The following is a 27,087-nucleotide window of genomic DNA, read 5'->3' as shown; positions in this document are numbered from 1 at the left end:
GTAAATATCACAAAATGGGCCTAGAATTTGGGGAAGGTAAACTGATCAAGATTGATAATGTACAGGGTGACGCAGTTTAATAGTCTGAATCGGCTTCTTTACCTGTCTTCACTCCTCATCTTCTGCACTCTTCTGCACTGATGATCTGAAATGACAGGACAGGTGAAAGCAACATGGTGGGGTGCATATTGCCTACAGTGGGATTTATTCACATGTACAAAAAATGAAAAGGAGGATAGAGATGATCTACTTGTTTATTCAGCAGCAGTTTTCAGTTTTCCATGTCAATGTTTATTTTTTGTACCGACACTATCAATTTTTCAGCATCAGTAAATTTACAAAAATAGGCCTATTGAATTGTTGTATCTAACATACAGTGACGACCTTAACCCAATAAAAGCAACCTCGTCAATGTGTTCTGATCTTTTGGCGTAACTAATAGCTAAAGTGCTGGGTTGACATCACTGAGTGTTCAAATCTACATCAGGATTACTACCCCATGATAAAAATGTTTTTGATTGAACCTTTATTGAACTAAGCAAGTCAGTTAAGAACAAATTATTATTTCCAATGACGGCCTATCCGGCCAAACCCTTTCCTGAACAATGCTGGGCCAATTCTGCGCTGCCTTATGGGACTCCTGATCACGGCCGGTTGTGATACAGCCCGGGATCGAAACCGGGTCTTTAGTGACGCCTTAGACCGCTGCACCATTCAGGTTTTCATAACATACAGTGAGTGAGTGATTTCCAATTATAAACCTGGTGGTTCGAGCCCTGAATGCTGATTGGCTGACAGACGTATGCCAGGTGTATGACAAAACATTTATATACACTACTCTGATTACGCTGGTAACCAGTTTCTAATAACAATAAGGAACCTCGGGGTTTGTTGTATATGCCCACTATACCACACCCTTCGGCCTTACTGCGTAAATCTACACTCTCCTTCAATCTGTAAATAGAAGGGTCAACTGTATCATTTATTTTCAACAGAGATCGGGGGCTTCTTCAATTGAAGATGCCTACTAGACAAATACTAAAAGAGCAAATTTTCCATAACCGTTTGAAGGTCACAAGCGTAGTTGTAGGTTTTACGGTCAGTGTTTGTGCTAGAGTTAGCTCCAATCAGGCGTACAAAAAATATGTTTCAGAATTATTAAAGTATTAAAAGACAAACATGTTGTAATGTTACACAAGATGGCTTGTTTTGTTGTTTAAAAAAGCAATTTTAAAGACAGATTGCGTTAAAATGTTCGCGAAATGCATGCTGGGTATGCATATTACAAGATTGAATGCTAGCCAATCAACGCGCTGAGTTCTCTCAGCTTTCCTGTGTGAGAATGGATTTGTTCGATTTAGCAGGCCCCGCTCGCCGTGTGTAGGAATGTCCATTTATTTGAGATAACCGGACATTTTCAGTGGGTCCTCTGTTCTACATGTTTTCAATGTATTTCATCCCCATATACTTAGACATAAATATTATTTTCACTCTTAAAAACAAAGATAGCCTAATTTGAAGAACATAATTGTTTTGTAAAATTGTAGCCTAGACTCTTTATTCTACTGAAATAAAAGGCTACCATTGTACATAAATAACGCTTTTCTGGGCGTGTCTCTGTAAACCAATAGAATGGACTGAGAGGTGGGGTTACGTGGCCCATGATAATAAATACAGTGAGTTGTTCCCTAGTAGTTGCTCTTCTCCCCGAAGTAGGTCCGCTCTATAAGTATCCAGCGACGTCTTAAGGCCGAAAAACGACACCAAACCGCAAATATGTCCAGAAAATTCTTCGTCGGTGGTAACTGGAAGATGAATGGCGACAAGGCAAGCCTTGGCGAACTCATCAAAACGCTGAACTCTGCGAAGCTCGACCCCAACACCGGTGCGTGGTTATGTGGTTTCTCTGATTTAATGTCTGACTCGTGTAGTAGACTGAGAGTTGATCTTTGAAATTGTATAACTTGTCGCATTGGGTTGCCTGGTGTAGCCTATCCAGTTGAAATGATAATCGCACGGCACACTTATATTGTGAAACAACAAAGAATAAGGAAGGTCATTTTTCTGGTATCAGTGCAAAAATCAATGGGTGGCAAACCCAGCTCTACTCCGGTAGGTCCCTCTTTCATTGCCACTTTCACAAGGGTTTTAAATTATGGGATACCCTGACCCCAATTTTGACGTAACTATGGTGCGATGGCGACAATTTGTCGAACAGAAATCACCAATGCAGAATACATAGGCCTATGCCTATTTTGGTACTGAAGCCCACTATACTCATTTGCAACCAGAGAAAGCAATTGTCAGGGGATTTCAACAAGTATTTTAAACTGAACTAGGATAGAAGAACATGACTTGCTAAGTGGATTTTATGTCAGTGGGCGTACGTTCCGAACAGCACGTAGCCACTGTCTGGCGCAAGCGAGGGGCGAAATGTCTGTTCTTTGATGTATTATAATGATCCATCTGATCGCGATCCCTGTTCATATAACTACCAGGAGGACCAAATGTGGTTATCACAATAGTTTAATTTAGAAATGCATTCTACCGTTAGACACGAACTAATATATGCCCAACATACTAATTCTATTCATCTCTAAAATAATTGAGTTATCCGCCATGGAGATGTTGGTGTTTCCGCCATTCTCTATCGTGCAATTCCAAATTGCCACAGACGCGTAAATGCAATATGCCCTGTTTGCATGTGAACACAGGCTAAAGGTACTTAGTCACATTTTGTCCTTTTTTTGTAGGATACGCTCATGGGTGTTATTGCACACTCCGTGGAGCAGCAAATATAAGGACACGTTCTGTCGGTGTAGTAGCCTACATTTCAGTGTACAGCCTCGGACTTTACCCCACAGAAAGAGCCACCCCTTACAAGTCGTCTACACAGTACACACTGACTGACGCATGAAACAGGACGCTGCATGTGCCAGCAGATGACAAACTCGTGTAGGCTTTTCCCATGTGTCTCTTTCTAGAAATGTGAAGTCAATATTCAGTCACTTCTTCCCTGGGCCGTTTAATGAACCTGCAGAGTATTTGATTTTTCTTCTTCTGTGGTTGACCTTTGAACTTCAGGTCCTGTTCGACCCCAGCAGAATGTGACCATGTGAGTGACTTTTGTGAGTTGAGTTCTAGTGACCTTTTGGAGGTTGAACTAGGACCTTTTTGCAGCTGGGGACTGACTCTTGACAGGGATAAATGACCTTTACAGAGGGAATAGTGACTGGAGGTTTAATATAGACTCACTTAACCCCAAGATACAGTTACATTGCTAATGTCAGTGTATGCTTACTGTACTCCACAACACTAGGGATAACCCACTTGTACAGTCTGTACTAATGCTGCAGACTCAGGTATTGGACTGTATAACCAACACTGTGGATCAAATAGGCCTAATAATTTTGATCGGTAGGCGTTGTTGCTATATACACTGAAGTGAATAGTGGAGTGGGGCACTGCATGGAGTTGTCACCACTCTCAAAGGAAAGCCTTTTTCACTGATACTAGATATCACTGTGTACCATCCTCAAGTTTTCCTGAAAATATTACTGTAACATGGGCATCCATGCATCCATCAAGGGGCAAATCCTTACTTACACTTAGAATTTTCACTTCGTCTCACATTGACATCAATGCATGACTGAGTGAAAATGAACAGAAATGGAATTTAGGATTCACCTCTAAGAATACAAACTGGTCCAGTGTAAGTATTTAAACCCTGAGAATAGTGGTCAGTGCATGACCGTGTTGGTTCTCTCTCTGTGCTTGCAGAGGTGGTCTGCGGCGCCCCATCAATCTACCTTGAGTTCGCCAGGTCCAAGCTGGACCCTAAGATCGGAGTGGCCGCTCAGAACTGCTACAAGGTCAAGGGTGGTGCCTTCACCGGGGAGATCAGGTAATGGACATGCCCTGTAACTGCGCATGCTAGTCTCTTCAGGACTCTAGTGCTTTACTGAACCAAACATTGTAGGCTTACAGATTAACTATCTCCTTTCTCACTTCTCTTTCTTTTCCCCTTCTCTTTCTCTCCTCAGCCCTGCGATGATCAAGGACGTTGGCGTGCACTGGGTGATCCTGGGCCACTCTGAGAGGCGCTGGGTCTTTGGAGAGACTGATGAGGTAAATGGCTTATTTGATGGAGTGCTCTTGTTTATGAATGTGTGGTCTTGGGAGGAGTCGTCTGCCACCTCCAAAGACTATCGCAAAAACAGGGCCGGTGACAGTATTGGATTATGTCTCTTTCAACAGTGAATTGACTTTTTAAAGTGACAGAATTTGAGGAGCAGTGACAAATCATTTAATCTCCTTTTGCATTTTTTTTTAATAAACACTCAAGGTGTTGATCAAGTAGAGGAAATGTGAAAAATATTACAACAACCTGTCTGATTGGATAACTGTATCTTGACAGCTTATTGGTCAGAAGTGCGCCCATGCCCTGGAGAATGGCCTGGGTGTCATTGCCTGCATCGGTGAGAAGCTGGACGAGAGGGAGGCTGGCATCACAGAGAAGGTCATCAACGCACAGACCAAGCACTTCGCAGGTACTGTAACCATCACTGAAATCACTGATTCATCATCAGTGTTACACAGGACCACAGATTCTGCTCAGGCGTACACATATTATCAGAGTGCTGATCTAGGATCAGTTTGCATTTTATATCTTTGAAAATGGGACCTGAACTTTACAATGCACGGAGAAGAGTTAAACATGTCAAGAACCATGCCAATAATATATATATATATATATATATATATATATATCAATCGTATAAACTGCAAAGGCCTCTTTGTATCTGGAAAGCAAGCAATGAATTACTGTATATACACAGTGTATTACATTATAGCAACTCTAACATTGTTGAATGTAGTAATACTACTGCTGCGTGAATACATCCTATTGGCGAAGGGATAGTGTGACCGCCACAGACGTGATTGGGACTTTCAGTGTAATGAATTAGTTTTCCTTTTCGTTAACAACTTGGTTATATCTAGCGTGTCCATGATGGCACTTTGTCCATTTTGAGTTCTCCATTTTTATTAATTTGAATGCATTCTGTTTACAGACAACATTAAGGACTGGTCCAAGGTTGTTCTGGCCTATGAGCCCGTGTGGGCCATCGGCACCGGCAAGACCGCATCCCCCGCCCAGGTAAGTGGTTCTTCTATTGTCATTACAATTGTATGACCTCAATGGAAAGAAAATGGGGACATGTGACTAAAAGCCTGAATCTCTTTATACTGTATATATTCAGTTTAGACTAGAGCAGAATGTGTTGTCCATTTGAGATTCATCACTAAATTGAAGACTGAAGTCAGAACATACTGGACTTTGGAACCCATATTCATGTTTTTATTTGAATCTTTTATTATCTTTGTCTCTCAGGCCCAGGACGTTCATGACAAACTGAGGCAGTGGGTCAAGGCCAATGTGTCTGAGGCAGTAGCCAACTCTGTCAGGATAATCTATGGAGGTGAGACCACTCATCTGCTTCACGTGTAAACACACTAAAGCTGTTAATGCCACGACCACCAAAGTGGGGATTAATAGGTTTTGTCATTGCATTGCTAAGCTAATTCAAGTCAGGGACATGCAGTGTTAGGAGCGTACAGTGGACTCTCTTTTCTCCCCACCACTCTGTCCCCCTCTCTCATAAATCCATTCCTCACTCCTATCCGTCTGTTCTCTCTTCTCAGGTTCCGTGACAGGTGGCACCTGCAAGGAGCTGGGAGGCATGAAGGATGTGGACGGTTTCCTGGTTGGTGGCGCTGCACTCAAGCCAGAGTTCGTTAACATTATCAACGCCAAGCAATAAAAACCCTGATGTGGTCAGACCATGTCCATATTTTAGGCCAACTCCATTCAGATGAAACACGAACCATCATCCTCAACTCGGCACTTAGAACCCCATTCCCTTCCCCTTTTTTTCATTCAAGTATTTGTGTGACAATGTCTTTACCTCTGGTTTCCTTTTTTTGGTTTAATGTTTCAAAGAAAAGGGACAGATTGACACTCACACTATACAGCAGTGAAGGGTGTTAGTTCTACTGAGATGGTGTCTTTTGTACTGGCCTACACTACTGTTTAAATGGACTGCGCTTGACAAGACCATCCTGGATGGAACAACAACCCATGCCTTTTACTTGGAAGTTTACGAGCTTTTATGTATACAGTGTCAACTAGCAACGTCAATCAGATTCACTTGTCTTTGTACTATAGCTGACTCTTTGTGTAATTATGTTCCGTGGCTTATCCCTTCCCATAGAACACATGATCCTCTCCGGTCAAGAGGGAGGCGTCCATGTTTGGTCATGGCCGACTTGGGGGGGACCTAGTAAATGTTGTAATAAAAGGTTTAGACTAGTTGTGTCTTGTTTTTATTTTATGTCTGTGGAGATACCGCATGATCTTGACTCTACTACGAGGCTGCATTCCTACTCATGTGTAACGCCAGTCAGACTACAGTATCTGGTGGTGGTACTTTGGTAACATGATGCCAAATTCCTGAGCGTTCATGTAGATAATGGTGCAATTCACATGGCCACTAAGTGACACCAAATCACCAATATCCTCAAATAAAATGTACTTCTCTTCTGCAGCATTCTTAAAGTGAGCTGTTTATAAAAGGTCAAACACTATCCTATTTTCTCTTGTGGCTTCTTCTCTCCTTACCTAGAACTCTGAGGCTGTCAAATTATGTAATATGCCAGGGAGATCTGTATACTGTAGCTAAGAAAGTAATACTAAGTGTATGTAGTGTTAGTAGCCCATGTGCCTCACCTGACTAATTTGCTCCCTTCCCCCTCCTTTAGCCTACTGTTCTGACTTGTTGGTGCACATGTAGCCTACAGCCTGTTTTGGAGAAATGTCAATGAATATTGTAAGCGCTATCAATGCCCCCTTTTAAACAATTTTGGGGGAGTTTGCCCCACCAAGATTTGCATGCTAAAATCGTCACTGCCAAGAAGACTCGAGGCTGTAATCGCTTCCAAAGGTGCTTCAATAAAGTACTGCGTAAAGGGTCTGAATACTTACATTTTTTTTGTTGTTGCCTAAGCCTGTTTTAGAGCAATGTCATTGAATATTGTAAGAGCTTTCATTGTTTCATGCCCCCCTTTTAATCCTACGGTTCTGACTTGGCGTACAGGGAGAATACTGTAAGAACGGCCCATGTTATGAATTCTGTTGCTGTACATTTCAAAAGTGCTGAACAAATAGTTATATTGACTGCGTCAGTCCTTGCTCGCTCATTCATGTCTTAATCTAAATTGCGGATTGCCTCTTATCCGCTCGTCCCCTTATGCCAAAGTTACATCTCAAACCACATTTGTTAACTTAAAAAAAAATCGTAAATAAGGCTGAATGAACTGTTCCGCAGTGGAAGGTGTTGGGACAGCTTTGTGGGCACCGTTGTCACCGTTATAGTCCAATTAGTGTTGTGTAGTGGCTTTTCTGGCATGCATCTACATTTTTTTTGAGTTTGCCCCACCAAGATTTGCATGCTAAAATCGCTACTGATTATAATCAATGTGGGATGCCGCTAATCTAAGAGATGTAATTATGAAGCTCTCAACTCCTGAGTGGAAACATAGAGCAAAAAAAAAAAAATGCTAGCACAAACTTTGCGATGGAAAAGATATGCTGTACCCTGGGAACAGGTTTTAAAGACGGCTGTTACATCTTCACATGCCAATCGCTACTGATTATTAAGCTTTAAACCTACTAAATGTTCTCTCCACCAACAAGAGGGGTGTTTGAGTCATGAACAGTGCTTGCGCAGGATGTTCCCCAATGCTGGATGGGTGACCTGAGTGAAAACTTTTGGGAACCCCTGCTATATCGCACAGTAATAGGTTACTGTAGCCTACCCATACTGTCAAATATTTTACATAAGCTACTGGTCTATTTACTGTGTTGGCAGAATGTTTTAATCGTTTGCAGTAATGCTGTATCCGGCAAAGGACTGTCAGTTTCTGAAAGAGAAAATAATGGCAAATGGTTGTGCACCTGTCAGTGAACGTTTAAATTCAACATTGCATTGGCTTTCCCCCCAATCTAAATATGGACTGCCTGCAAATTCTTAAACATTGTCCAGGGCAAACTACAAAAAAAATGCAATTACTATACATACAGTAGCATACATATAGGCCTACTTCAATGTAAAATATCAACTGTTCACCTTTTAAATTCGACTGTATATTGTGCCATTGGCTTTCCTGAAAACTGGTACTGACAGGAGGAGCATTAGGAGTCTGTCAGAGGTCATCACACTGGATGGGGGATGGTGATAGAGGCTTTGATGGTCCACACAATGAAGAAGCAAATGTCCTTTCCAGTGATGTGGAGCTGACCTTGGATCTTGTGCCAGTAAGACCCTCCCTCACTCCCTCTTCAATTGTAAGGTCCCATGCACCATAGGGACACTTGACCTCCACCACTACTGTGGTGCCCACCAGACCCTCCGTTGAGGCACCCAGGCTCCCAGACCCCGTGACCTAAAGCCCGGACTCCTGCATATCCATCCCTGTAGCCATTTGAATGCCTTGATGCCCTCCTCTTCGTTATCTGTAGCCCACTTTACAGACAACATCCCATCCAATGACTGATCTGAGGACCCTTTTTTTTTTTAGCAGCGACAGAGTAAAGCGCTTGGCCCTAACCACTGCTCCATCATTTCTGTCCGTTAACCTCCCTCTCCTCATGGTGTCAGTTGGGGTTGGTGCGCTGTCCAACTGTTGCCTGCCGTATAGCCTCCTGCTGCTCCGCTGACAGCGCCATGCCAGCCAGGATGCCTGCATGCCCCAGGTGCGCTTATTTTTTAAACTTCTTCGGGATGTCCCTTCCACGGGACGGTTGAGCTAACGCAGGCAAATGCGATTAGCATGAGGTTGTAAGTAACAAGAACATTTCCCAGGACATAGACATATCTGATATTGGCAGAAAGCTTCAATTCTTGTTAATCTAACTGCACTGTCCAATTTACAGTCGCCATTACAGTGAATGAATACCATTCTATTGTTTGAGGAGAGTGCACAATTTTGAACATGAAAAGTTATTAATAAACAAATTAGGCACATTTGGGCAGTTTTGATACAACAGTTTAAACAGAAATGCAATGATTCATTGGATCAGTCTAAAACTTTGCACATACACTGCTGCCACCTAGTGGACAAAATCTAAATTGCACCTGGGCTGGAATGATACATTATGGCCTTTCTCTTGCATTTCAAAGATGATGGTAAAAAAAAATACAAAAGAATGGTTGCTTTTTTCATTGTATTATCTTTTACCAGATCTAATGTGTTATATTCTCCTACATTCCTTTCACATTTCCACAAACTGTGAAAAAGTGTTTCCTTTCAAATGGTGCCAAGAATATGCATATCCTTGCTTCATGGCCTGAGCTACAGGCAGTTAGATTTGGGTATGTCATTTTAGCTGAAAATTTTAAAAAAAGGGGGCGGATCCTTAAGAGGTCCGGTACAGACAGGGTGACAGGGAGGGTAGCTGATGTTCTGGCTCAGGTTCAAGGAGACATGCCGTCCCTCTGATCCTGCCCCGGTGAAGGTTCCTTGGCCACTGAAGATCCTCGTCTGTGGGCTCTCGGGACAGAGGGATGTAGTCTTCAACCGGGTACAGGTCCTCCACTGACTGCACCTGGTTGGGCACGGCTGGCTTCCTCAACTCGCATTCCACATCTGTACGCCCGATATTGTGAACCACCAAAATAGGCTGTATGACTAGGGCTGTTGCGGTGACCATATTACCGCCACACCGGCAGTCACGAGTCATGAAGCAGTCAAATTCCACGTGACCGTTTAGTCAGGGTAATTAGGATTCTCCAAGCTCTGATGTTGCTGATGGTCATTAGTAGCCTACCAAACATGCTAACTGCCTGGTACTCAGCACTGTCCCTGTAATCACTCTGACATCAATGCAAATGTATCGAAAATCTAATCAAACACTTCATGAGAGCCCATAAGCTCATGTCTCGCAACATTTCTATAAGCTATGCAATTGTGCGAGAAAACAGAGTGATGGCCTCTATTAAAAAGAAGAGGATCCCATCAGCGTTATATAGGCTAGGATGTAACGGCTGTCGTAGTCGTTCTCCTCCTCAGACGAGGAGGAGCATGGATCGGACCAAGATGCGGATTGGTAAGTATTCATATTTTAATTGGAAAACAACAAACACCACAAAATACAACAACCAACAAACGTGACTAACCTGAAACAGTCCTGTGTGGCCCAAACACTGACACAGGAACAAACACCCACAAAACACAAGTGAAACCCAGGCTGCCTAAGTATGATTCTCAATCAGGGACAACGATTGACAGCTGTCTCTGATTGAGAATCATACCAGGCCGAACACAAAACCCCAACATAGAAAAACACACATAGACAACCCCACCCAACTCACGCCCTGACCAACTAAATAAATACAAAAACAAAGGAAAACAGGTCAGGAACGTGACAGAACCCCCCCCTTAAGGTGCGAACTCCGGGCGCACCAGCACAAAGTCTAGGGGAGGGTCTGGGTGGGCGTCTGTCCACGGTGGCGGCTCTGGCGCTGGTCGTGGTCCCCACCCCACCATAGTCAACCCCCGCTTCCGTGGCCTCCTCCCAATGTCCACCCTCCATGTCAATCCCACTATACCAAAGAGCAGTAACAGACTGAGGGGTAGCACCTGACTGAGGGGCAGCACCGGACTGAGGGGCGGATCCTGGCTGGCGGAAGGCTCTGGCGGATCCTGGCTGGCGGAAGGCTCTGGCGGATCCTGGCTGGCGGAAGGCTCTGGCGGATCCTGGCTGGCGGAAGGCTCTGGCGGATCCTGGCTGGCGGAAGGCTCTGGCGGATCCTGGCTGGCGGAAGGCTCTGGCGGATCCTGGCTGGCGGAAGGCTCTGGCGGATCCTGGCTGGCGGAAGGCTCTGGCGGATCCTGGCTGGCGGCTGGCTCTGGCGGATCCTGGCTGGCGGCTGGCTCTGGCTGGTCCTGGCTGGACGGCTCTGGCTGGTCCTGGCTGGACGGCTCTGGCTGGTCCTGGCTGGACGGCTCTGGCTGGTCCTGGCTGGACGGCTCTGGCTGGTCCTGGCTGGACGGCTCTGACGGATCCTGGCTGGCTGGCTGGTCCTGGCTGGACGGCTCTGGCTGGTCCTGGCTGGACGGCTCTGGCTGGTCCTGGCTGGACGGCTCTGGCTGGTCCTGGCTGGACGGCTCTGGCAGGTCCTGGCTGGACGGCTCTGGCAGGTCCTGGCTGGACGGCTCTGGCAGGTCCTGGCTGTACGGCTCTGAAGGCTCGGGACAGACGGGCAGCGCTGGGCAGGCAAACAGTTCAGACCACGCTGGGCAGGCCGGCAGTTCAGACAGCGCTGGGAAGGCAGACAGTTCAGACAGTGCTGGGAAGGCAGACAGTTCAGACAGTGCTGGGAAGGCAGGCAGTTCAGACTCAGGCTGTGCTGAGCAGGCAAGCAGCGCAGGCGGCGTTGGGCAGACGGCTGACTCTGACCTGCTGAGGCGCACAGTAGGCCTGGTGCGTGGTGCCGGAACTGGAGGCACTGGGCTGGAGACACGCACCACAGGGAGAGTGCATGGAGGAGGAACAGGGATCTGGAAATGCACTGGAAGCCTGGTGCGTGGTGTCGGCACTGATGGTACTGGGCTGGGGCGGGGAGGTAGCGCCGGAAATACCGGACCGTGCAGGCGTACTGACTCCCTTGAGCATTGAACCTGCCCAACCTTACCTGGTTGAATGCTCCCCGTCGCCCGCCCAGTGCGGGGAGGTGGAATAACCCGCACCGGGCTATGCACACATACAGGAGACACCGTGCGCTCTACTGCGTAACACAGCGTCTGCCGTCCACGGTTAGCCTGGGAAGTGGGCGCAGGTCTCCTACCTGCCCTTGGCCCACTACCTCTTAGCCCCCCCCAAGAAATTTTTGGGGTTTCTTCACGGGCTTCCGTGCTAGCCGCATACCTTCATAAATCCGGTCTCTCTCTCCCGTTGCCTCCGCTCTCCTAATCGCCTCCAGCTGTTCTAATGGAAGGCGATCTCTTCCAGCTCGGATCTCCTCCCATGTGTAGCAACCTTTTCCATTTAACACGTCCTCCCATGTCCACTGCTCGAACTCACGCTGCTTGGTTCTGGATTGGTGGGTGGTTCTGTAATGGCGTTCCTCCTCCTCTTCATCCGAAGAGGAGGAGCAGGGATTGAACCAAAATGCAGCGTCTTGATATGACATGATTTATTAAAGAAAACACGAACTTCACTTGAAACTAACAAAACAACAAACGGAGTAGACAGAACTGGACGACGAACTTACATGAAACACGAAGAACTCACGAACAGGAAAATGACTACACAAAATGACGAACGAACGAAACAGTCCCGTATGGTGCAAACAACACAGACACAGGAGACAACCACCCCCGACAAACAATGTGACAACACCTACCTTAATATGATTCTCAATCAGAGGAGATGAAAACCACCTGCCTCTAATTGAGAACCATATCAGGTACCCATTAACCAACATAGAAACACATAACATAGAATGCCCACCCACACTCACGCCCTGACCAACTAACACATACAAAAACTAACAGAAAACAGGTCAGGAACGTGACATAGGACTACTATATTCATTTGTCAACTTTCCTAATATTAAGCACATTGCTTATTTTACAACAGGAGTATAGCCTACCTGGCTGGCATGGAAATTAACCATGAGAAAAGCATCCTCCATTCGCTATTTAAGTGCATAGATAGGTATTTTTTCCCGCTGCCCCTGTTTTGAGACAGGTGCATGATAATGGTCCATTCTAACTCAAAACAAATTTCACACATTCGTCAGCCAACATAATGAGTAGGCCTAACGAACAGCAGAAGCACAAGCCTATGTCAATCTACAATCCACCATAGTACAAAAGTTGACCTATTCTATTCTGTGCGATAAATAAATATTCCAAACACAGTCTGGGATGCGATAGATCCCAAATGAATACAACCGCTAGCATCAAAAAAACGTTTTTACGCAATGTGGCTGACGCAACAGACCAGAACGTTTAGCTTTAAATGTTGATAAACTATTACACGGAACCCAAACCGGCTGCGCGCGTGCACCATCATGCGCCATCGTGCATAAATGTATTTTGTCCCCCCACACCAAACGTGATCACGACACGCAGGTTAAAATATCAAAACAAACTCTGAAACAATTATATTAATTTGAGGACAGGTCGAAAAGCATTAAAAATGTATGGCAATTTAGCTAGCTAGCTTGCTGTTGCTAGCTAATTTGTCCTGGGATATAAACATTGAGTTGTTATTTTACCTGAAATGCACAAGGTCCTCTACTCCACCAATTAATCCACACATAAAACGGTCAACCGAATAGTTTATAGTCACCTCTCCTCCTTCCAGGCTTTTTCTTCTCTTGACTTTATATTGTGATTGGCAACTTTCATAAATTACGTGCATTACCGCCACCGACCTATTTCATCTTTCAGTCACCCACGTGGGTATAACCAATGAGGAGATGGCACGTGGGTACCTGCTTCTATAAACCAATGAGGAGATGAGAGAGGTAGGACTTGCAGCGCGATCTGCGTCAGAAATAGAACTGACTTCTATTTTAGCTCTTGGCAACGCAGACGCTCGTTGGTGCGCGTGAGCAGTGTGGGTGCAATAATTGAATAATATAGATTTCTAAATGTATTTTGCAATGCTCGCACACTCGACGTGAGTGGTGTAGTCAACCTGTTAGGCTATTTCTTCACATTATCAACGCAGCAATGCGCACATGGCAGTAGGCTATAAATGTTCCATTTGCGGGAAAACACCATTATCAAAAGTGACCACAAATGCGATTATGCATGTAATGCTTTTATTGTAAAAGGTGCATTTTTATGGTAAAAATTATCTTCCCCAAACTTGAAATTCACGCATTGTGTATGTATGTCAGTTAGACTCTAAACCCCTTGTAAAGCGGATTAATGTGCTTCATTTTAAGAAGTTATTTGGCCACTTTAGTTGTGATACAAACTTTATTAAAACATATAGGCCTTTGGGCTAGGCTACGTGAGGTGTGCGACTATGATTCGAAAAAGTCGCAAAGAAAAGGCAAATTTTATTGCCTTATGCTGGGCATCATTCACAAATGATAGGCTAATATTGTCACCCATCAGACTGTCTTTACATATAGTAAATAATATATGTGTGAAATTTGTTTTGATTCAGAATGAACCATTATCATGCACCTGTCTCGAAACAGAGGCAGCGGAAAAAATACATGTCATCAATGCGCTTGAATAGCGAATGGAGGACGCTTTTCTCGTGGTTCATTTTCATGCCTGCCAGGTAGGTTATAATCCTGTTGTAAAGATAAGCAATGTGCTTAATATTAGGAAAGTTGAGGAATAAATATAGTAAGCCTAGCCTATAGAAAACTAATGGGATCGTATTATTTGTACTAAGTTTCCCCTCACTATAGCTGCACTTCTCCACATGGGCAGACTTATAGTCGTCTTCTCCCCTTTTAATGCTCCCACTCATCCTTGAAAAATAACATAAGGTCTGAAATAGACACCGAAGTCGACATACTGTACAAACAGTTATCTAGGCTATTTTTTGATCTACCGCTCTGCTAACTAGCTAGCTAAAGTGTAGTCAGTGGCTAGATAAGACAGAGAATGGGGACGTAAGAAGTTCATGGATTGGACACAGGTCTCTGATCGCATTGGTGAACGGTAGCTGATAGTGTCAGCTAGAGATGATATTCAGGAGCTTCCAGCAGGAATTTGTAGTCTTGCTGAGGTCTTCTCTATTGCTAATTACATTTCAATTTTTTTGTAAATTGAGGCAAATATATTGATAAAACTCACCTTATCCGAGAGAGAATTACACTGTTAAGCCTACACGAAACACAGACCTTATATGAAGTAGTTCTAAAATCCCAGATGCAAAAATGAATGGTGAAAAAACAATTGAAACCATTACCGGATTAATGGCTAGGTTTTATGGGTATTATGATGTGTCCACAGTGCTGGACAATCGGCCATATACCACATCCCCTCAGGCCTTATTGGTATATTAAACCATGGCATTGTTGAATAATAGTTTCTGATTGGCTTGAAGGTCATTCTAGTGTGCATTATTTAAGTGATAATGCCCAAAAAGCCAGTGTTTGGAGGATATGTTGGCATGGGTGTTGTTAGGCCCGAGACGAAGTCGAAGGCTGGCAAACTGTGCCAATATATCCTCCAAACACCGGCTTCGAGAGCATTATCACTTTTAAACAATGGGTTACCAACATATTCAAATAATGATTTACATATTTGAATTAAAAACGTTATTTTGATCAATTTATTCATACTATTTCCTCCTTCCACACGATATAGTCCCGACACAAATCTAGGGTTGCTACCCAAAACGGCTGGTCGTTCGTTCTATCGGTTTGGTTGCCAGAGACGTGACCCAGTCGTTCAGTCTTTTTCTTCTGTATCTATGGACGCGACCCAGTCTGTCACACCCTGATCTGTTTCACCTGTGTTTGTGATTGTCTCCACCCCCCTCCAGGTGTTGCCCATCTTCCCCATTATCCCCTGTGTATTTATACGTGTGTTCTGTTTGTCTGTTGCCTGTTCGTCTTGTTTGTCAACCAGCGTTGTTGTTATCAGCTCCTGCTTTCCCAGTCTCTCTTTTTCTCGCCCTTCTGGTTTTGACCCTTGCCTGTCCTGACTCTGAGCCCGCCCCTGAGCCTGCTGACCTGTACCTTTGCCCCTCTGGATTATTGACCTCTGTCTACCCTGACCATGCCTGCCATCCGGTACTGTTGCCCAACCTCTGGTTTACTGACCCCTGCCTGCCTTGACCTGTCCATTGCCTGCCCGTTGGATCATTAAACCATTGTTAATTCGTCGTGTCTGCATCTGGGTCTTACCTTCATACCTGATACAGTCGTTCGTTCTAAATGTTCCATTGCCATACTGGCTGGCAACATTCTTATCCCTTGCTTGCTAGCTATCCAACTACGGCTAACTTACAGTCACATCAAAAAGAATGCAGCCAGAATAGCAGCATAGTAGCTGCATTTGCGTTTGTTTAACTTGTTTTCTAGTGATATTTATTTGGGTACATCCATAACGATTTTGCCTGGCATAGAAAACGTGTTCTCTCATCAGAACACTGTTGTTCAGAGGAGCTAGCCAACAACAAAACTCACACAATCACTTCAAACTGAAGCTGGAAAGACCGCAAACTAAATCAAATCAAATTGTATTTGTCACATGCGCTGAATACAACAGGTGTAGACCTTACCGTGAAATGCTTACTTTCAAGCCCTTAACCAACAATGCAGTTTTGGGAAAATAGAGTTAAGAAAATAATATAAGTAAAGTAAAAAGTAACACAAAATAACAATAATGAGGCTATATACAGGGGGTATCGGTTAGTCAAGGTAATTAAGGTCATTTGTACATCGGGGGGGACAATGAAAATAGTCCGGGTGGCCATTTGATTAAATGTACAGCAGTCTTAAGACTTGGGGGTAGAAGCTGTTAAGGATCCTTTTGGACCTAGACTTGGTGCTCCGGTACTGCTTGCTGTAAGAAATATCACTTGGGTGACTGGAGTCTTTGACAATATTTTGGGCCTTCCTCTAACACTGCCTAGTATATAGGTCCTGGATGGCAGGAAGCTTGGCCCCAGTGATGTACTGGGCTGTACGCACTACCCTCTGTAGCACCTTATGGTCGGATGCCGAGCAGTTGCCATAGCAGGCGGTGATGCAACTGTTCAGGATGCTCTCGGATAGCGCAGCTGTAGAACTTTTTGAGAATCTGGGGAGCCATTCCAAATCTTTTCAGTCTCATTAGGGGAAACTAGCTGCGCTTCGTTTCCTGCCTGTCTGTCTCATCCCGACTCACGACATGTTCATTACTATGGGACAGCTGGAGATCGAATTTGAACATTGAGACAATGTTGCAAATGTTGGAGAGACAGACAGCAAGGTTTATACAAATCTCCACTGTTGAAAACTAAATGTTAGACTAAAAGAGAGATATTGTCTAGATGCCTTTTATAGTGGAGATCAAGTTTATAAATTGCCTGGCTGGGCTGATGAGACAGTGGATTGCTCAGATGGAACAGAGTAAATAGGCATTTTAACGTCATAGATTGCCCCAGTGGTAATTTGCGGAATAGACACTGGCTGAATGCGCTTTTAACCAATCAACATTCAGGATTAGACCCATCCGTTGTCTAATTAAGCAATAATGCACGAGGAGATGTGGTATATGGCCAATATACCACGGCTAAGGGCTGTTCTCATGCACAACGCAGACCTGCCAATCCTGTCCAATTTTTCAGAGTACCAGATGGGGGCAAATTGGAGATTCAACTCGCAAATCTAGTGCATAGGCATTTTAGAAGCATTGCCTCTATAGCTAATACCGGACACTCGTTCATTCTTCATCGCGCGGTCTTTTAAACTCCAGACTCCATTTAATACCAAGATGTTTATATTTATTTTTGATTATACTTTTGTAATGTTTTTTTGTGACTGGATCATAATTACCAGTTACAGTTTTTCAGGTTGCGTGATCCTCGTAATGTTACGTGGAAAATACAACTAATGGCACGCAGAATTAAATGTATATCACACTCGCACAAATGCGACCAGTTATTTTTCGTATTTGCATTTAATTTCTTTGCTGGCATTTTAGAGACCACTAAATGACAATCTTATGTTCGCTAACGTTAGCTTGAAACAATTAGTGTTTACCTTTCCACAACACACGGATTCGAAAATGGATTTGTCCATTTGTTTGCGTACACCTGACAGTCGACAAACTCTGCATCACAACAGGAGGGGGAGACACGGGGTAGCTACGTCGAATAATGATGTATTAATCTCCATGTCCGTTGACACAAACTCCGCACATGTCTGTGTATTGCAGCTCGAGAATTGGGATGTTAGATTTAATCAGTGGGTTTATTTTTCATAAAAATGTACAACAAAAAAATCAGACCCTATTCATTTCTGCGTACTTTTAACTCGGTTCTCGTTCAAGCGTTTATGGATAGATAATTGCGTAGTCGGTACGCAAAATGCGTGCATTTCTGCATGTTGGCAGGCGACGCAACGTGGAGTGCCTGGACACAGCCCTTAGCCGTGGTATATTGGCCATATATCACAAACCCCCGAAGTGCGTTATTGCTATTATAAACTGGTTACCAACGTAATTAGAGCAGTAAAAATAAATGTTTTGTCATACCCGTGGTATACGGTCTCATATACCAATCAGCATTCAGGGCTCGACCCACCCAGTTAATAATTCCCTATAATGCACTGTATATTTGCATGGTAAAATTCAATGTCTATTCATAGATTGCACCTCCGTCACTCGGTCGCGTTATGAACGTTCTCAAGCCGCCCTCTACCGGCGGCGCGATAGTGGTGCCCTAAAGTGGTGATAAACCATGACATTGCTAAAGTAGTCAAATATTTAGTAAAAAAATTGCTAGCAATGCTAACGTTAGAAAGCTAGAATCCGGTGGCCTCCCCTCAATTTTAGCTAGCTAACGTTATACTGCATCTAAAGTCAATCTGGAGACATCAAAACGATGACAAAATGTTTTCCTACTAATTATTTGCCTCCCTTTGAATGTCATTGTATATCCAAGCCACTGTAATGCACTTTTGATTAAATCTTCAACGCTCATTGACGATGCATTGCGTAGAACGCTCAGTCGGGCATCAGTCCAAAACAGTATTTTGACGAAACATGCAACCCATGATATTAATGCAGCGCACATTGGAAGGGGGCTTTGCCTGCTATACTTACCTAGACACTGAACTGAAAACACAATGAAATCTTATGACACAGACCAGCCTGGTGGTAGTGACTGGGAAGCAGGTATCAAATGATTTAGAACTCTGTGTGATTTGGCAATTTAACCAATCTACACTCTTACATTAATCTCCTGTTATGTATTATTATTATATATATTTTTGTAACCTTTATTTAACTAGGCAAATCAGTTAATTAAGAACAAATTCGTATTTACAGTGACGGCCTACCCCGGCCAAACTCTAACCCGGACGATGCTGGGTCATTGTGCGCTGCCCTATGGGACTCTCAAACACAGCCAGTATGTATACAGGGTCTGTCGTGACGCATCTAGCACTGAGATGCAGTGCCTTAGACCACTGCGCCAATCTATCAATAGATTATAGGTTTTCTCAAAATATGTTACATATATAGTTATAAACATTTATAGTTATTAAATAGTTTTGTCTTTCTCTTATATTTTTCTGGATGCATAAATTATTACTCAATCCAATTTCAATTTAATAATCCAATTTTCATATCTTATTTCAGTTTTTCCCATTTCAGAGCGCTCGACGGGACTTTAATTTAGAAAATCGTGAGAAAAACACGTGACCGGATGTAAAAACCTCACACTGCTTTGTTTACGTTACTTGGGGTAGCTACTCGACTAGCATTCCTTAAAATGTCAAAAATAGAGTTTCTGAGATTGTTTCTCAACGAAAGATTGACAGCTGCTGCTGATGAGATATTTGGGACAATTGAAAAGACAATTGTAGAGTACCAGGAAGAAGTGTCCCGAACGAAAGAGGAGAACAACCGTCTACGGAGGATGCTAAGGTTACAAAAAACAGGTTTGGGACATTTTAAAACGCTTATGGGCACTAGCTAGCTAGCTTCTACTGCTTTGATATTACTGCATCTAGCTAGTACTGATTCATGTGAAGCTCATCAATATTTGCCCTTCTGACTCAAATTGCATTGCCAGCATAGCCCCTTGGATTCTCGAGAGCTAATTCTATAGCTACCTACCTGCATTCTACACGTTTTGTTAGACCCCAAAAAAGATGCAGGTTTGCCTGGCCTGCTCACTATGCTTTAGGTTTTACAAAGTAAGAATCAAAAGACAATCTTGTGCATGGGGTGGGAGGAAGCATAAGCTATGAGCGGCAGGTGTTCGATTCCCGGCTGTGGTTTGAATCCAGACTTGGCGTGTCTTTGTTTTCTACTTATTACTACTTATATTTATTGCTTTCATCGTGTAATTTGATATTTTTGATATTTTTTTATCCATTCTCCCTCAGACTCCCAGCCGCTGACTGTCTCTGACGAGGATCTTCCCCCTGAGCAGCAGCACTGTGAGCAGGAGTGGAGCCCAAGTCTGGAACAGGATGGTCCAGAGGCCACACAGATTAAAAAGGAGCAGAAGGAACTCCGGACCAGTCGGAGGGAAGAGCAACTTCAATGGCTAGAGTCTGGTACCAAAGACTTCACATTCAGTCCTGCCTGTTTGAAAAGTAACTATGATCCGATTCAGAACCCAACTCATTCATCACATCTTCACCAAGTACAAAGTGAGGAAAGCAGAGAGAACCCAACTAATTCATCACCTCTTGACCAAATACAAAGTGAGACAAACAGTGAGAACCCAAGCCAGTCCTCATACCTTCACCAAATAGAAAGTGAGGAAGACGGAGAGAACCCGGCAGCTCAGTCCTCATATCTTTACCAAATACAAAGTCAGGAAAACCGAGAGAAACCATGGCAATGCCGTGTTTGTGACAAATGTTTCAACAATATTCATCATCTGAAAGCACACGTGAGGAGTCACACAGGGGAAAGACCCTATAAGTGTCCTAAATGTAGAAAATGCTTTATGACAACAAGCGCATTGAATAGACATCAGACAATTCACACTGATGGAAAACCGTTTAGGTGTAATTATTGCGGCAAATCCTTCAAATGGATGAACTCCCTTGGAAGGCACATAAGGATTACCCACGAGAGGGAGAATATATGACAGTACCTCGTGTGGGGAAAGGGCAACAGCTGTTATGAAAAAGTTACATCCTGATGCTTTTTATATGCTATTGCCATATAATATTATAATATGCCATATGCTATTGCCATAAAGTTACACTATAACAAAATAGAAAACTATGTTATAGTTAATTATAGGATATCTATGGCTATTGTGTGTGTGTGTTGTCTTTTTACATGTTTGTAACCACTTTCCCAGGGACTACAGATGGAAATATACATAAGTATTGATCAATGTGAATTGTCTTTGTCAAATAAGGCGTATCTTACACCTGTCTGTGCATAAAGATTGTTTTTTGTCTTGTTCATATGGTGTAATGTCACATCTGTTTTGACTTCTGTTTTGTCCTTTTCCTCCTCCACATTTTCCATATGCCTACATTACTGTCATTTTTTTTAACCTCAGGTATCTTTCTAATGTGCACAACTGCAGGCAAAAAATAAAAAATGTAACACCAAATCTGTTGCCATAGTCTTATCCCTATTTAGCTATGTTTCTGAGTTTGATGCCATTAAAGAAAAATGTTAAATAATTAATAATAATAATCTTTAATAATAATTAAAGAGAACTAAGGAGATGTCACATCACTTAGACTTGAGACCGATGACTTGAAATTATATGGCCAGGTTTTGAAATGTTTTGTCACTGTCTGCTCATTTTGTAGCACGGTCTCCATAGATTAGGCTACTCTCCACGCAGCCAGAGACAGTATTGCACTTGCAAAAACTGATTGGCTAGTGAAACGCACACTCGACCCTCTGATTGGACCAGCAAACTGTCAATCAACACGGATCTTTGGTGCGCCACAGTAGCGCAGTGAGAAGGATTTGGGGCCGCAAGTGTGAAACTGAATGCGAAAAATAAACAATGCATACACATTTGTATTTTATATTTATGCATTTTCTTATTCTATCTGGTCACTAACATACGCCTACGGCATTACACCAAATTATAGTAATCTGTGTTTCAGAACCAGGAAGTTGCGTGTCTTCACTGTTGACCAAATGACAATTCATCAACATTGGCGCGCAAAAGCGGGCGCTCATATCCAGGTTAGTGACCAGAAAGCACGTGTTTAATTTTCTGCCTGGCAAAAACAGAGTAGCATACCGACGTTAATATTATCCATATAAAATTCAGTTTAGCAATCTGCTACAGACGCATCTTTGCCAGAACAATAGGCTACCTGGGGATTTCATTGATCATTTTCATATTTCAGATAGGCCTAGTTTGGTTGGGTAATAATTACATACCTCAGTGGTGGTACTGGCTATATGTCTAAAGATAGCTGTAACATTGAACTATCTTCAATACTTATGGGATGACATAACATATTCTGGCGAATTAATTTCGATATTTGTGAGGAAGAAAAAGGCTACAGACAGATCATGCTTTCCATCCGACCCTGCAACCCCCGCTGCATACAGGTAGGCGGTATGATCCTGCTTGCTCTGGACTCCAGAGAAGTGAAAATGTGACGTGAGATCCCTAGTTCATATTGACTGCTAACATGAATGACTTTCAGCTCAAAATGCATGTATAAAACGCAGTTTATTTCTATATATTGCGTTTTGAAAATGCATCAACTGTGCGCGCGTGCATGTGCGTGCGCGGGGATTGCAAGCTTTGAACCACTCCTTTTTGGGGGGTCGCTGGTCAAAAGGTTTGAGAACAACTGAGCTAGCGAACAGATTTCTGATTTGCTGTACAGCTAAATAAAACTAGGCAGCATTACACACTGCAATGGATATTCCAACCCTGAGCCACGGCCTGCTCTGCTCTTGCTGATCCAAACTTGTTTTGTGCTGCCTAACCAATGCTGTGCTGTTTACGCCTACAGTGGCAGTTCAGAAAGCGAGTCAAAGAATTCTTCCGATTTTTTGTTGTTGTTGATTAGGCCTTTTCCAAAATATGCAATATCTTGCGCGTGGACTAGCCTATAGCCTATGTTCTGTTCAGTTTGAGGATATCGTGAACATGAGAAGGACCAGAGGTCAACTTTGATAGCTTGCTAATACTATAATAGAATTGAATAAAAAACATGTTTCTTCCCCATGATGTATTTATCCGAGTTATTTACTTCACAATAAGCCTGTTTCGAGTAACTGTTGTGGGGCTGAAGCTTGAATCAGCAGCCGTGGCACAATCACTCGAAAATGGACAGCTCATGGTGCTGAAAGTAGGCACATTCCAGTAATTAATTTCAACCGTCTTCATTTTAGTTAGACTTGACTAACAACCAGAGGGCTTTGTGTTGGAGCCTATTTCTTCATATTTGAGAAATAAGGTAGGCCTACCTGTTTGACAGAAATTTGGCTGGACTGCTATATCCATAGTTTTGTAGGCCAATTCCTCCATCATGCAGTCTTTAAATATTCTACCTCCGTGTCAGTGAAGGACTGTTAAGTTAAAACAAGGACTCGAATTGAAGGGGTATGAGAGGGTATGCCATAGGTCTACTTTTATTTTATTTTTTAGAAAATGCCAAAAAGCGCAGGCCTACCCATTGTTAGCTTAAGATTTTGAAGAAAATGAAACAGATCCGATTATTTAAAGTGACGCTAGAAACAAGCTGTAAAATACCCTGGAAAGACGTGATTCCGATGCACATGCGATATCATTGTTTAGTTTCTTTGACATTGAGGCTGAGATAAAACCTTCTATAGCCTAGGAGACTGATTGGGAAGTAATCTAATTCTGTCACTATGAATTGATTAAGCTATTCACTTTCTGTACAGTAGAAGATGTTTACATTGGGTTAAGCCATGGAAGAAGAGTAGCCAGCCGTTAAAGCTTACATTTGTCTGCGTCGGTTGGCCTACTCGTTCTAAGGGTGGAAAGGTAGTCCTGACTTTTGAATGTACCACGCTCAGATTCCTAATGACGTCTCATATTTAATTATTTGCAAATAGGGACAGTTTCGTTGCGAACAAGACACTCTGATTTGGCATTGGAGAAATGTGATAAAATGAATACAAGGGCCTATCTCTCTGTCCATTCTTAGCCTGTAATTTCGGTAGTTTGTGTGGTATTAACAAATATTGAGATTCGGACCATGTGACTTGAGACTTGTTTGTGACTCGAACAATAGTGACTTGGTCCCACCCCTTAGTGGTACACATAAGGAGCGAAAGGAATGTTCCGTATCGTTTATGAAATGGAGAATGTTCATAGAAATCCAAACTGACGGTGTCCACTCCACTCCTGTAGGGAGCGACATTGCAGAATGCGTTAAGCCGTGGTGCACACGCTACGCAGGCTTTTGGCACAGCAGATCCATGAACATCTATCATAGATGAACGAAGTTGTCAAATAATAGCGTTGTCACTGATTGTTAGCTAGCTAGCACTAGCATTCTGTACAAATGTCTAAAATACAGTTGTTGAGAGTGTTTCTCAACCAGCGGCTAACTGTGGCTGCTGAGGAGATATTTGGAGCAGTTGAAAAAACGATAGCTGAGTACCAGGAAGAGGTTTCCCGTTCGAAAAAGGAGAACGACCGTCTACAGAAGATTCTTGACCTCGTTATTAAACCTGAGATAAAGTTACAAAGAGCAGGTTTGTGACATTTATTCTTCAACCTACATTTCATACAAATTGATAATGTTAGTTATTTCATTTTGAGAGCCAGTGTCGACAAAAGTAGCGTTATGTCGAGACATTCTTGAAGAAGCAACGCGCATGCTCGCCCTCAGGATTCCTCCCGTTACAGCCATTATTTCCCTGTTGCCACATAGCCTAATTGTTTTTGGCCCGTTTTAGATTTTTTGTTGATGTCCTATAATTCAGTCAATATTTTATGGATTTGTATATCCAGAAGCGAGTATGTAACATAAGAGTATGTTACTCCATTATGCAGCTGTTAAATTTACCAGAACTGTATTTTTGACCTTTTATCAATTTTGATAAATAATGTAACGTTGTAACGTTAGTAGACTTCTCTCCCTCCAGACCTCCAGCAGCTCACTGTGTTGGAAGAGGAGATTCACCCTGAGCAGCAGCCCTGTGTGCAGGATTGGAGCCCTAGTCTTGGACAGGAGGACAGCGAGCCCATACGGATAAAAAAGGAGCAGGAGGAACTCAAAAAGCAACTTCAGTGGCTGGAGTCTGACACCAGAGAGTTCATATTTGATCCTTTCTGTGTAAGTGATTATGATCAGGACCCAACTCAGTCCTTGCAAATCCAAAGTGAGGAAAATAGGGAGAGAGATTCTCAACCAAACGTTGTAACTGGACAGATCAAAACAGAACCTGATGGAGAGGACTACAGAATATCAGAACCAACCTGTTCTTCAGCTCAGAGTAAAAATAGTGAACATGTCAATGGGATGGAAAACAAAGGAACGCAGTCTGTTTTAAAGTCACACAAACCAAAGACCACAAGAAAACAAAAAAGAAAACAAACTTATAGCAGTGCAAATGGCATGAAATGTACTCCATGTTCTTGTAAGGTTTGTGGGAGGTCTTTTCGGTACAAGCGCCCCTTTTTTAATCATGTGCAAAGTCATGCACATATAGAGGATAAAGAACGTGTCTGTGGTGTGTGTGGAAAGCACCTAGATTCTAAAGAGAGTATGAAAGATCACCTTCAAAGTCACATCGTAGCTGAGCCTGAGTTTTGTCATGTTTGTGGTAAAACGTTCACCACGAAGCTTAGGCTGAAAAAGCACATGAGGGTTCACACGGGAGAGAAACCATATCGCTGCGATGATTGTGGCAGGTGTTTCAGTGATGCCGCCAATTTGATCGGACACAAAAGGACTCACACCGGCGAGAAACCATATTGCTGCCAGGAATGTGGCCAAGGATTCACTCAAAGTGGACATCTGGTTTTGCACAGGAGGAGACATACTGGGGAGAAGCCATATCTCTGTTCTGTGTGTGGCAAAAGTTTCAGCACCAGATCAAATTATACAGGACACATGAGAGTTCACACAGGGGAGAAACCGTACAGCTGCCATGATTGTAGCAAATGTTTCAGCAATACTGCTAATCTGAGTGCGCACAGGAGGATTCATACAGGGGAGAAACCATATTGTTGTGATTATTGTGGCAAAGGGTTTGCTCAGAATGGAAATCTTAAAATGCACATGAAGACACACAGGAAATAAATCTTATAGGCTAATTGCTGTGTGAGAAATATCTCAGCACTGACATCCACCCAACTTGAGAATCCAAACAAGAGAGAAATACATCTCTTTCGTGACTGTGGCAAAGCCTTTGCACAGTGGAAATTTGGCAAGGCATAATGAGAATGTACAAAATGTATAAAATGTCAGAATTCAGCATGCACAACAAAATTTCAACAGTTTGATTACACAGGATCGAACTGTGATCTGGCTCATCTGACAGTGAATATGAGGTTTCACACACAGTGGTGAGAGACTATACAAGTATCCTATAGAAAATGCTTTATCACAAGTGTATTAACTAGACTTCAAAGGAGCCTAGTTGAGGAAAAATTGTAGGCCTACTTGCAATCCCTGCTGCAAGTGCTTCAAATGGACTCACTAGGAAGGCACATTCACAACAGGTAGAAAACATGGCAGGGCCTTCAGGGAAAGGGCATCAGACAGGATTGAGAGGCATATTCTCACTTCCACCAGTAAGAAGAGATGGGGTCTAGTATATACCCACAAGAACCCGGCTCTAGGATCAACAAGATATGACTGTACTAGCTTGAACTTACAGAACATTGTTAGAAGTCCACATGAACATTGCGCAACAGATTGCTGAGCAGCAGGAGTCCCTGCTCATTAGTATGACACAGGACACACATTTGAGCTGCTGTCCTGTATCTTGAAAACAAAACTTAGCATTTTTTGTCTTGAAAGTAAAATGCCTTCTCCAGTAATACATCATATCTGTTTTTAACACTGTTGTGATGTTGTTGTCTTACTTTTCAAAGTGTTTGTTACTTCATGGCTTTCATACCAAAACTATAGTCATACTTCTGAGTTTGATGTCAATTTGCTTGCAAAGAAAATAAATACTTGTCTATTTCATTGTATATGTATTGACAGGTTTAAATAATTAGTATGCTATGTTCCAGGTGAACTATTAAATGTGCATGGGCTACCATCTGAAATGTGTGCTTCTTATTTCAACCAGAAACTTGAATATCATAAAATATCAAAATGTATGATCATTTTAATATCATACATTTTCCAGACATCCAGAACGTGGCACAGAATAACACATATGCTG

The 27,087-nt window shown here is 43.0% G+C and overlaps 2 protein-coding genes, 1 long non-coding RNA gene and 1 other non-coding gene across 4 annotated transcripts; 3 read left to right on the top strand and 1 right to left on the bottom strand.

The window, feature by feature from the left end:
• Window positions 1–1,000: 1,000 nt before the first annotated feature.
• Window positions 1,001–1,056, bottom strand: LOC139564725 (U7 small nuclear RNA). Its single transcript, XR_011672819.1, has one exon. It is a non-coding gene; the product is annotated as a U7 small nuclear RNA (small nuclear RNA).
• Window positions 1,057–1,621: 565 nt separating this feature from the next.
• On the top strand, window positions 1,622–6,370 carry LOC139564120 (triosephosphate isomerase B-like). The gene is made up of 7 exons (XM_071383329.1): window positions 1,622–1,885; window positions 3,781–3,904; window positions 4,044–4,128; window positions 4,418–4,550; window positions 5,073–5,158; window positions 5,393–5,480; window positions 5,704–6,370. Exons 1-7 carry the CDS (start codon window positions 1,777–1,779, stop codon window positions 5,820–5,822), a joined length of 744 nt encoding a protein of 247 aa, XP_071239430.1. The 5' UTR covers window positions 1,622–1,776; the 3' UTR covers window positions 5,823–6,370.
• Window positions 6,371–19,238: 12,868 nt separating this feature from the next.
• Window positions 19,239–21,186, top strand: LOC139564621 (uncharacterized). The gene is made up of 2 exons (XR_011672793.1): window positions 19,239–19,694; window positions 20,145–21,186. It is a non-coding gene; the product is annotated as an uncharacterized lncRNA (long non-coding RNA).
• Window positions 21,187–24,102: 2,916 nt separating this feature from the next.
• On the top strand, window positions 24,103–26,968 carry LOC139564618 (zinc finger protein 391-like). Its single transcript, XM_071384306.1, has 2 exons — window positions 24,103–24,438; window positions 24,832–26,968. Exons 1-2 carry the CDS (start codon window positions 24,246–24,248, stop codon window positions 25,989–25,991), a joined length of 1,353 nt encoding a protein of 450 aa, XP_071240407.1. The 5' UTR covers window positions 24,103–24,245; the 3' UTR covers window positions 25,992–26,968.
• Window positions 26,969–27,087: the final 119 nt, after the last annotated feature.

The sequence above is a fragment of the Salvelinus alpinus genome, chromosome 35 (assembly GCF_045679555.1).
Source record: "Salvelinus alpinus chromosome 35, SLU_Salpinus.1, whole genome shotgun sequence".
In the NCBI taxonomy this organism is placed as follows: Eukaryota; Metazoa; Chordata; class Actinopteri; order Salmoniformes; family Salmonidae; genus Salvelinus; species Salvelinus alpinus.
The sequence above is the reverse complement of the archived record's forward strand: the minus strand, read 5'-3'. Positions and strand labels throughout refer to the sequence as shown.

Coding starts and splice junctions, on each gene's coding strand:
- LOC139564618 (XM_071384306.1), top strand. CDS start 24,246: ATGTCTAAAATACAGTTGTTGAGAGTGTTTCTCAACCAGCGGCTAACT. Junction 24,439..24,831: donor GATAAAGTTACAAAGAGCAG/GTTTGTGACATT, acceptor CTCTCCCTCCAG/ACCTCCAGCAGCTCACTGTG.
- LOC139564120 (XM_071383329.1), top strand. CDS start 1,777: ATGTCCAGAAAATTCTTCGTCGGTGGTAACTGGAAGATGAATGGCGAC. Junction 3,905..4,043: donor GCCTTCACCGGGGAGATCAG/GTAATGGACATG, acceptor TTCTCTCCTCAG/CCCTGCGATGATCAAGGACG. Junction 5,159..5,392: donor AGACCGCATCCCCCGCCCAG/GTAAGTGGTTCT, acceptor TTTGTCTCTCAG/GCCCAGGACGTTCATGACAA.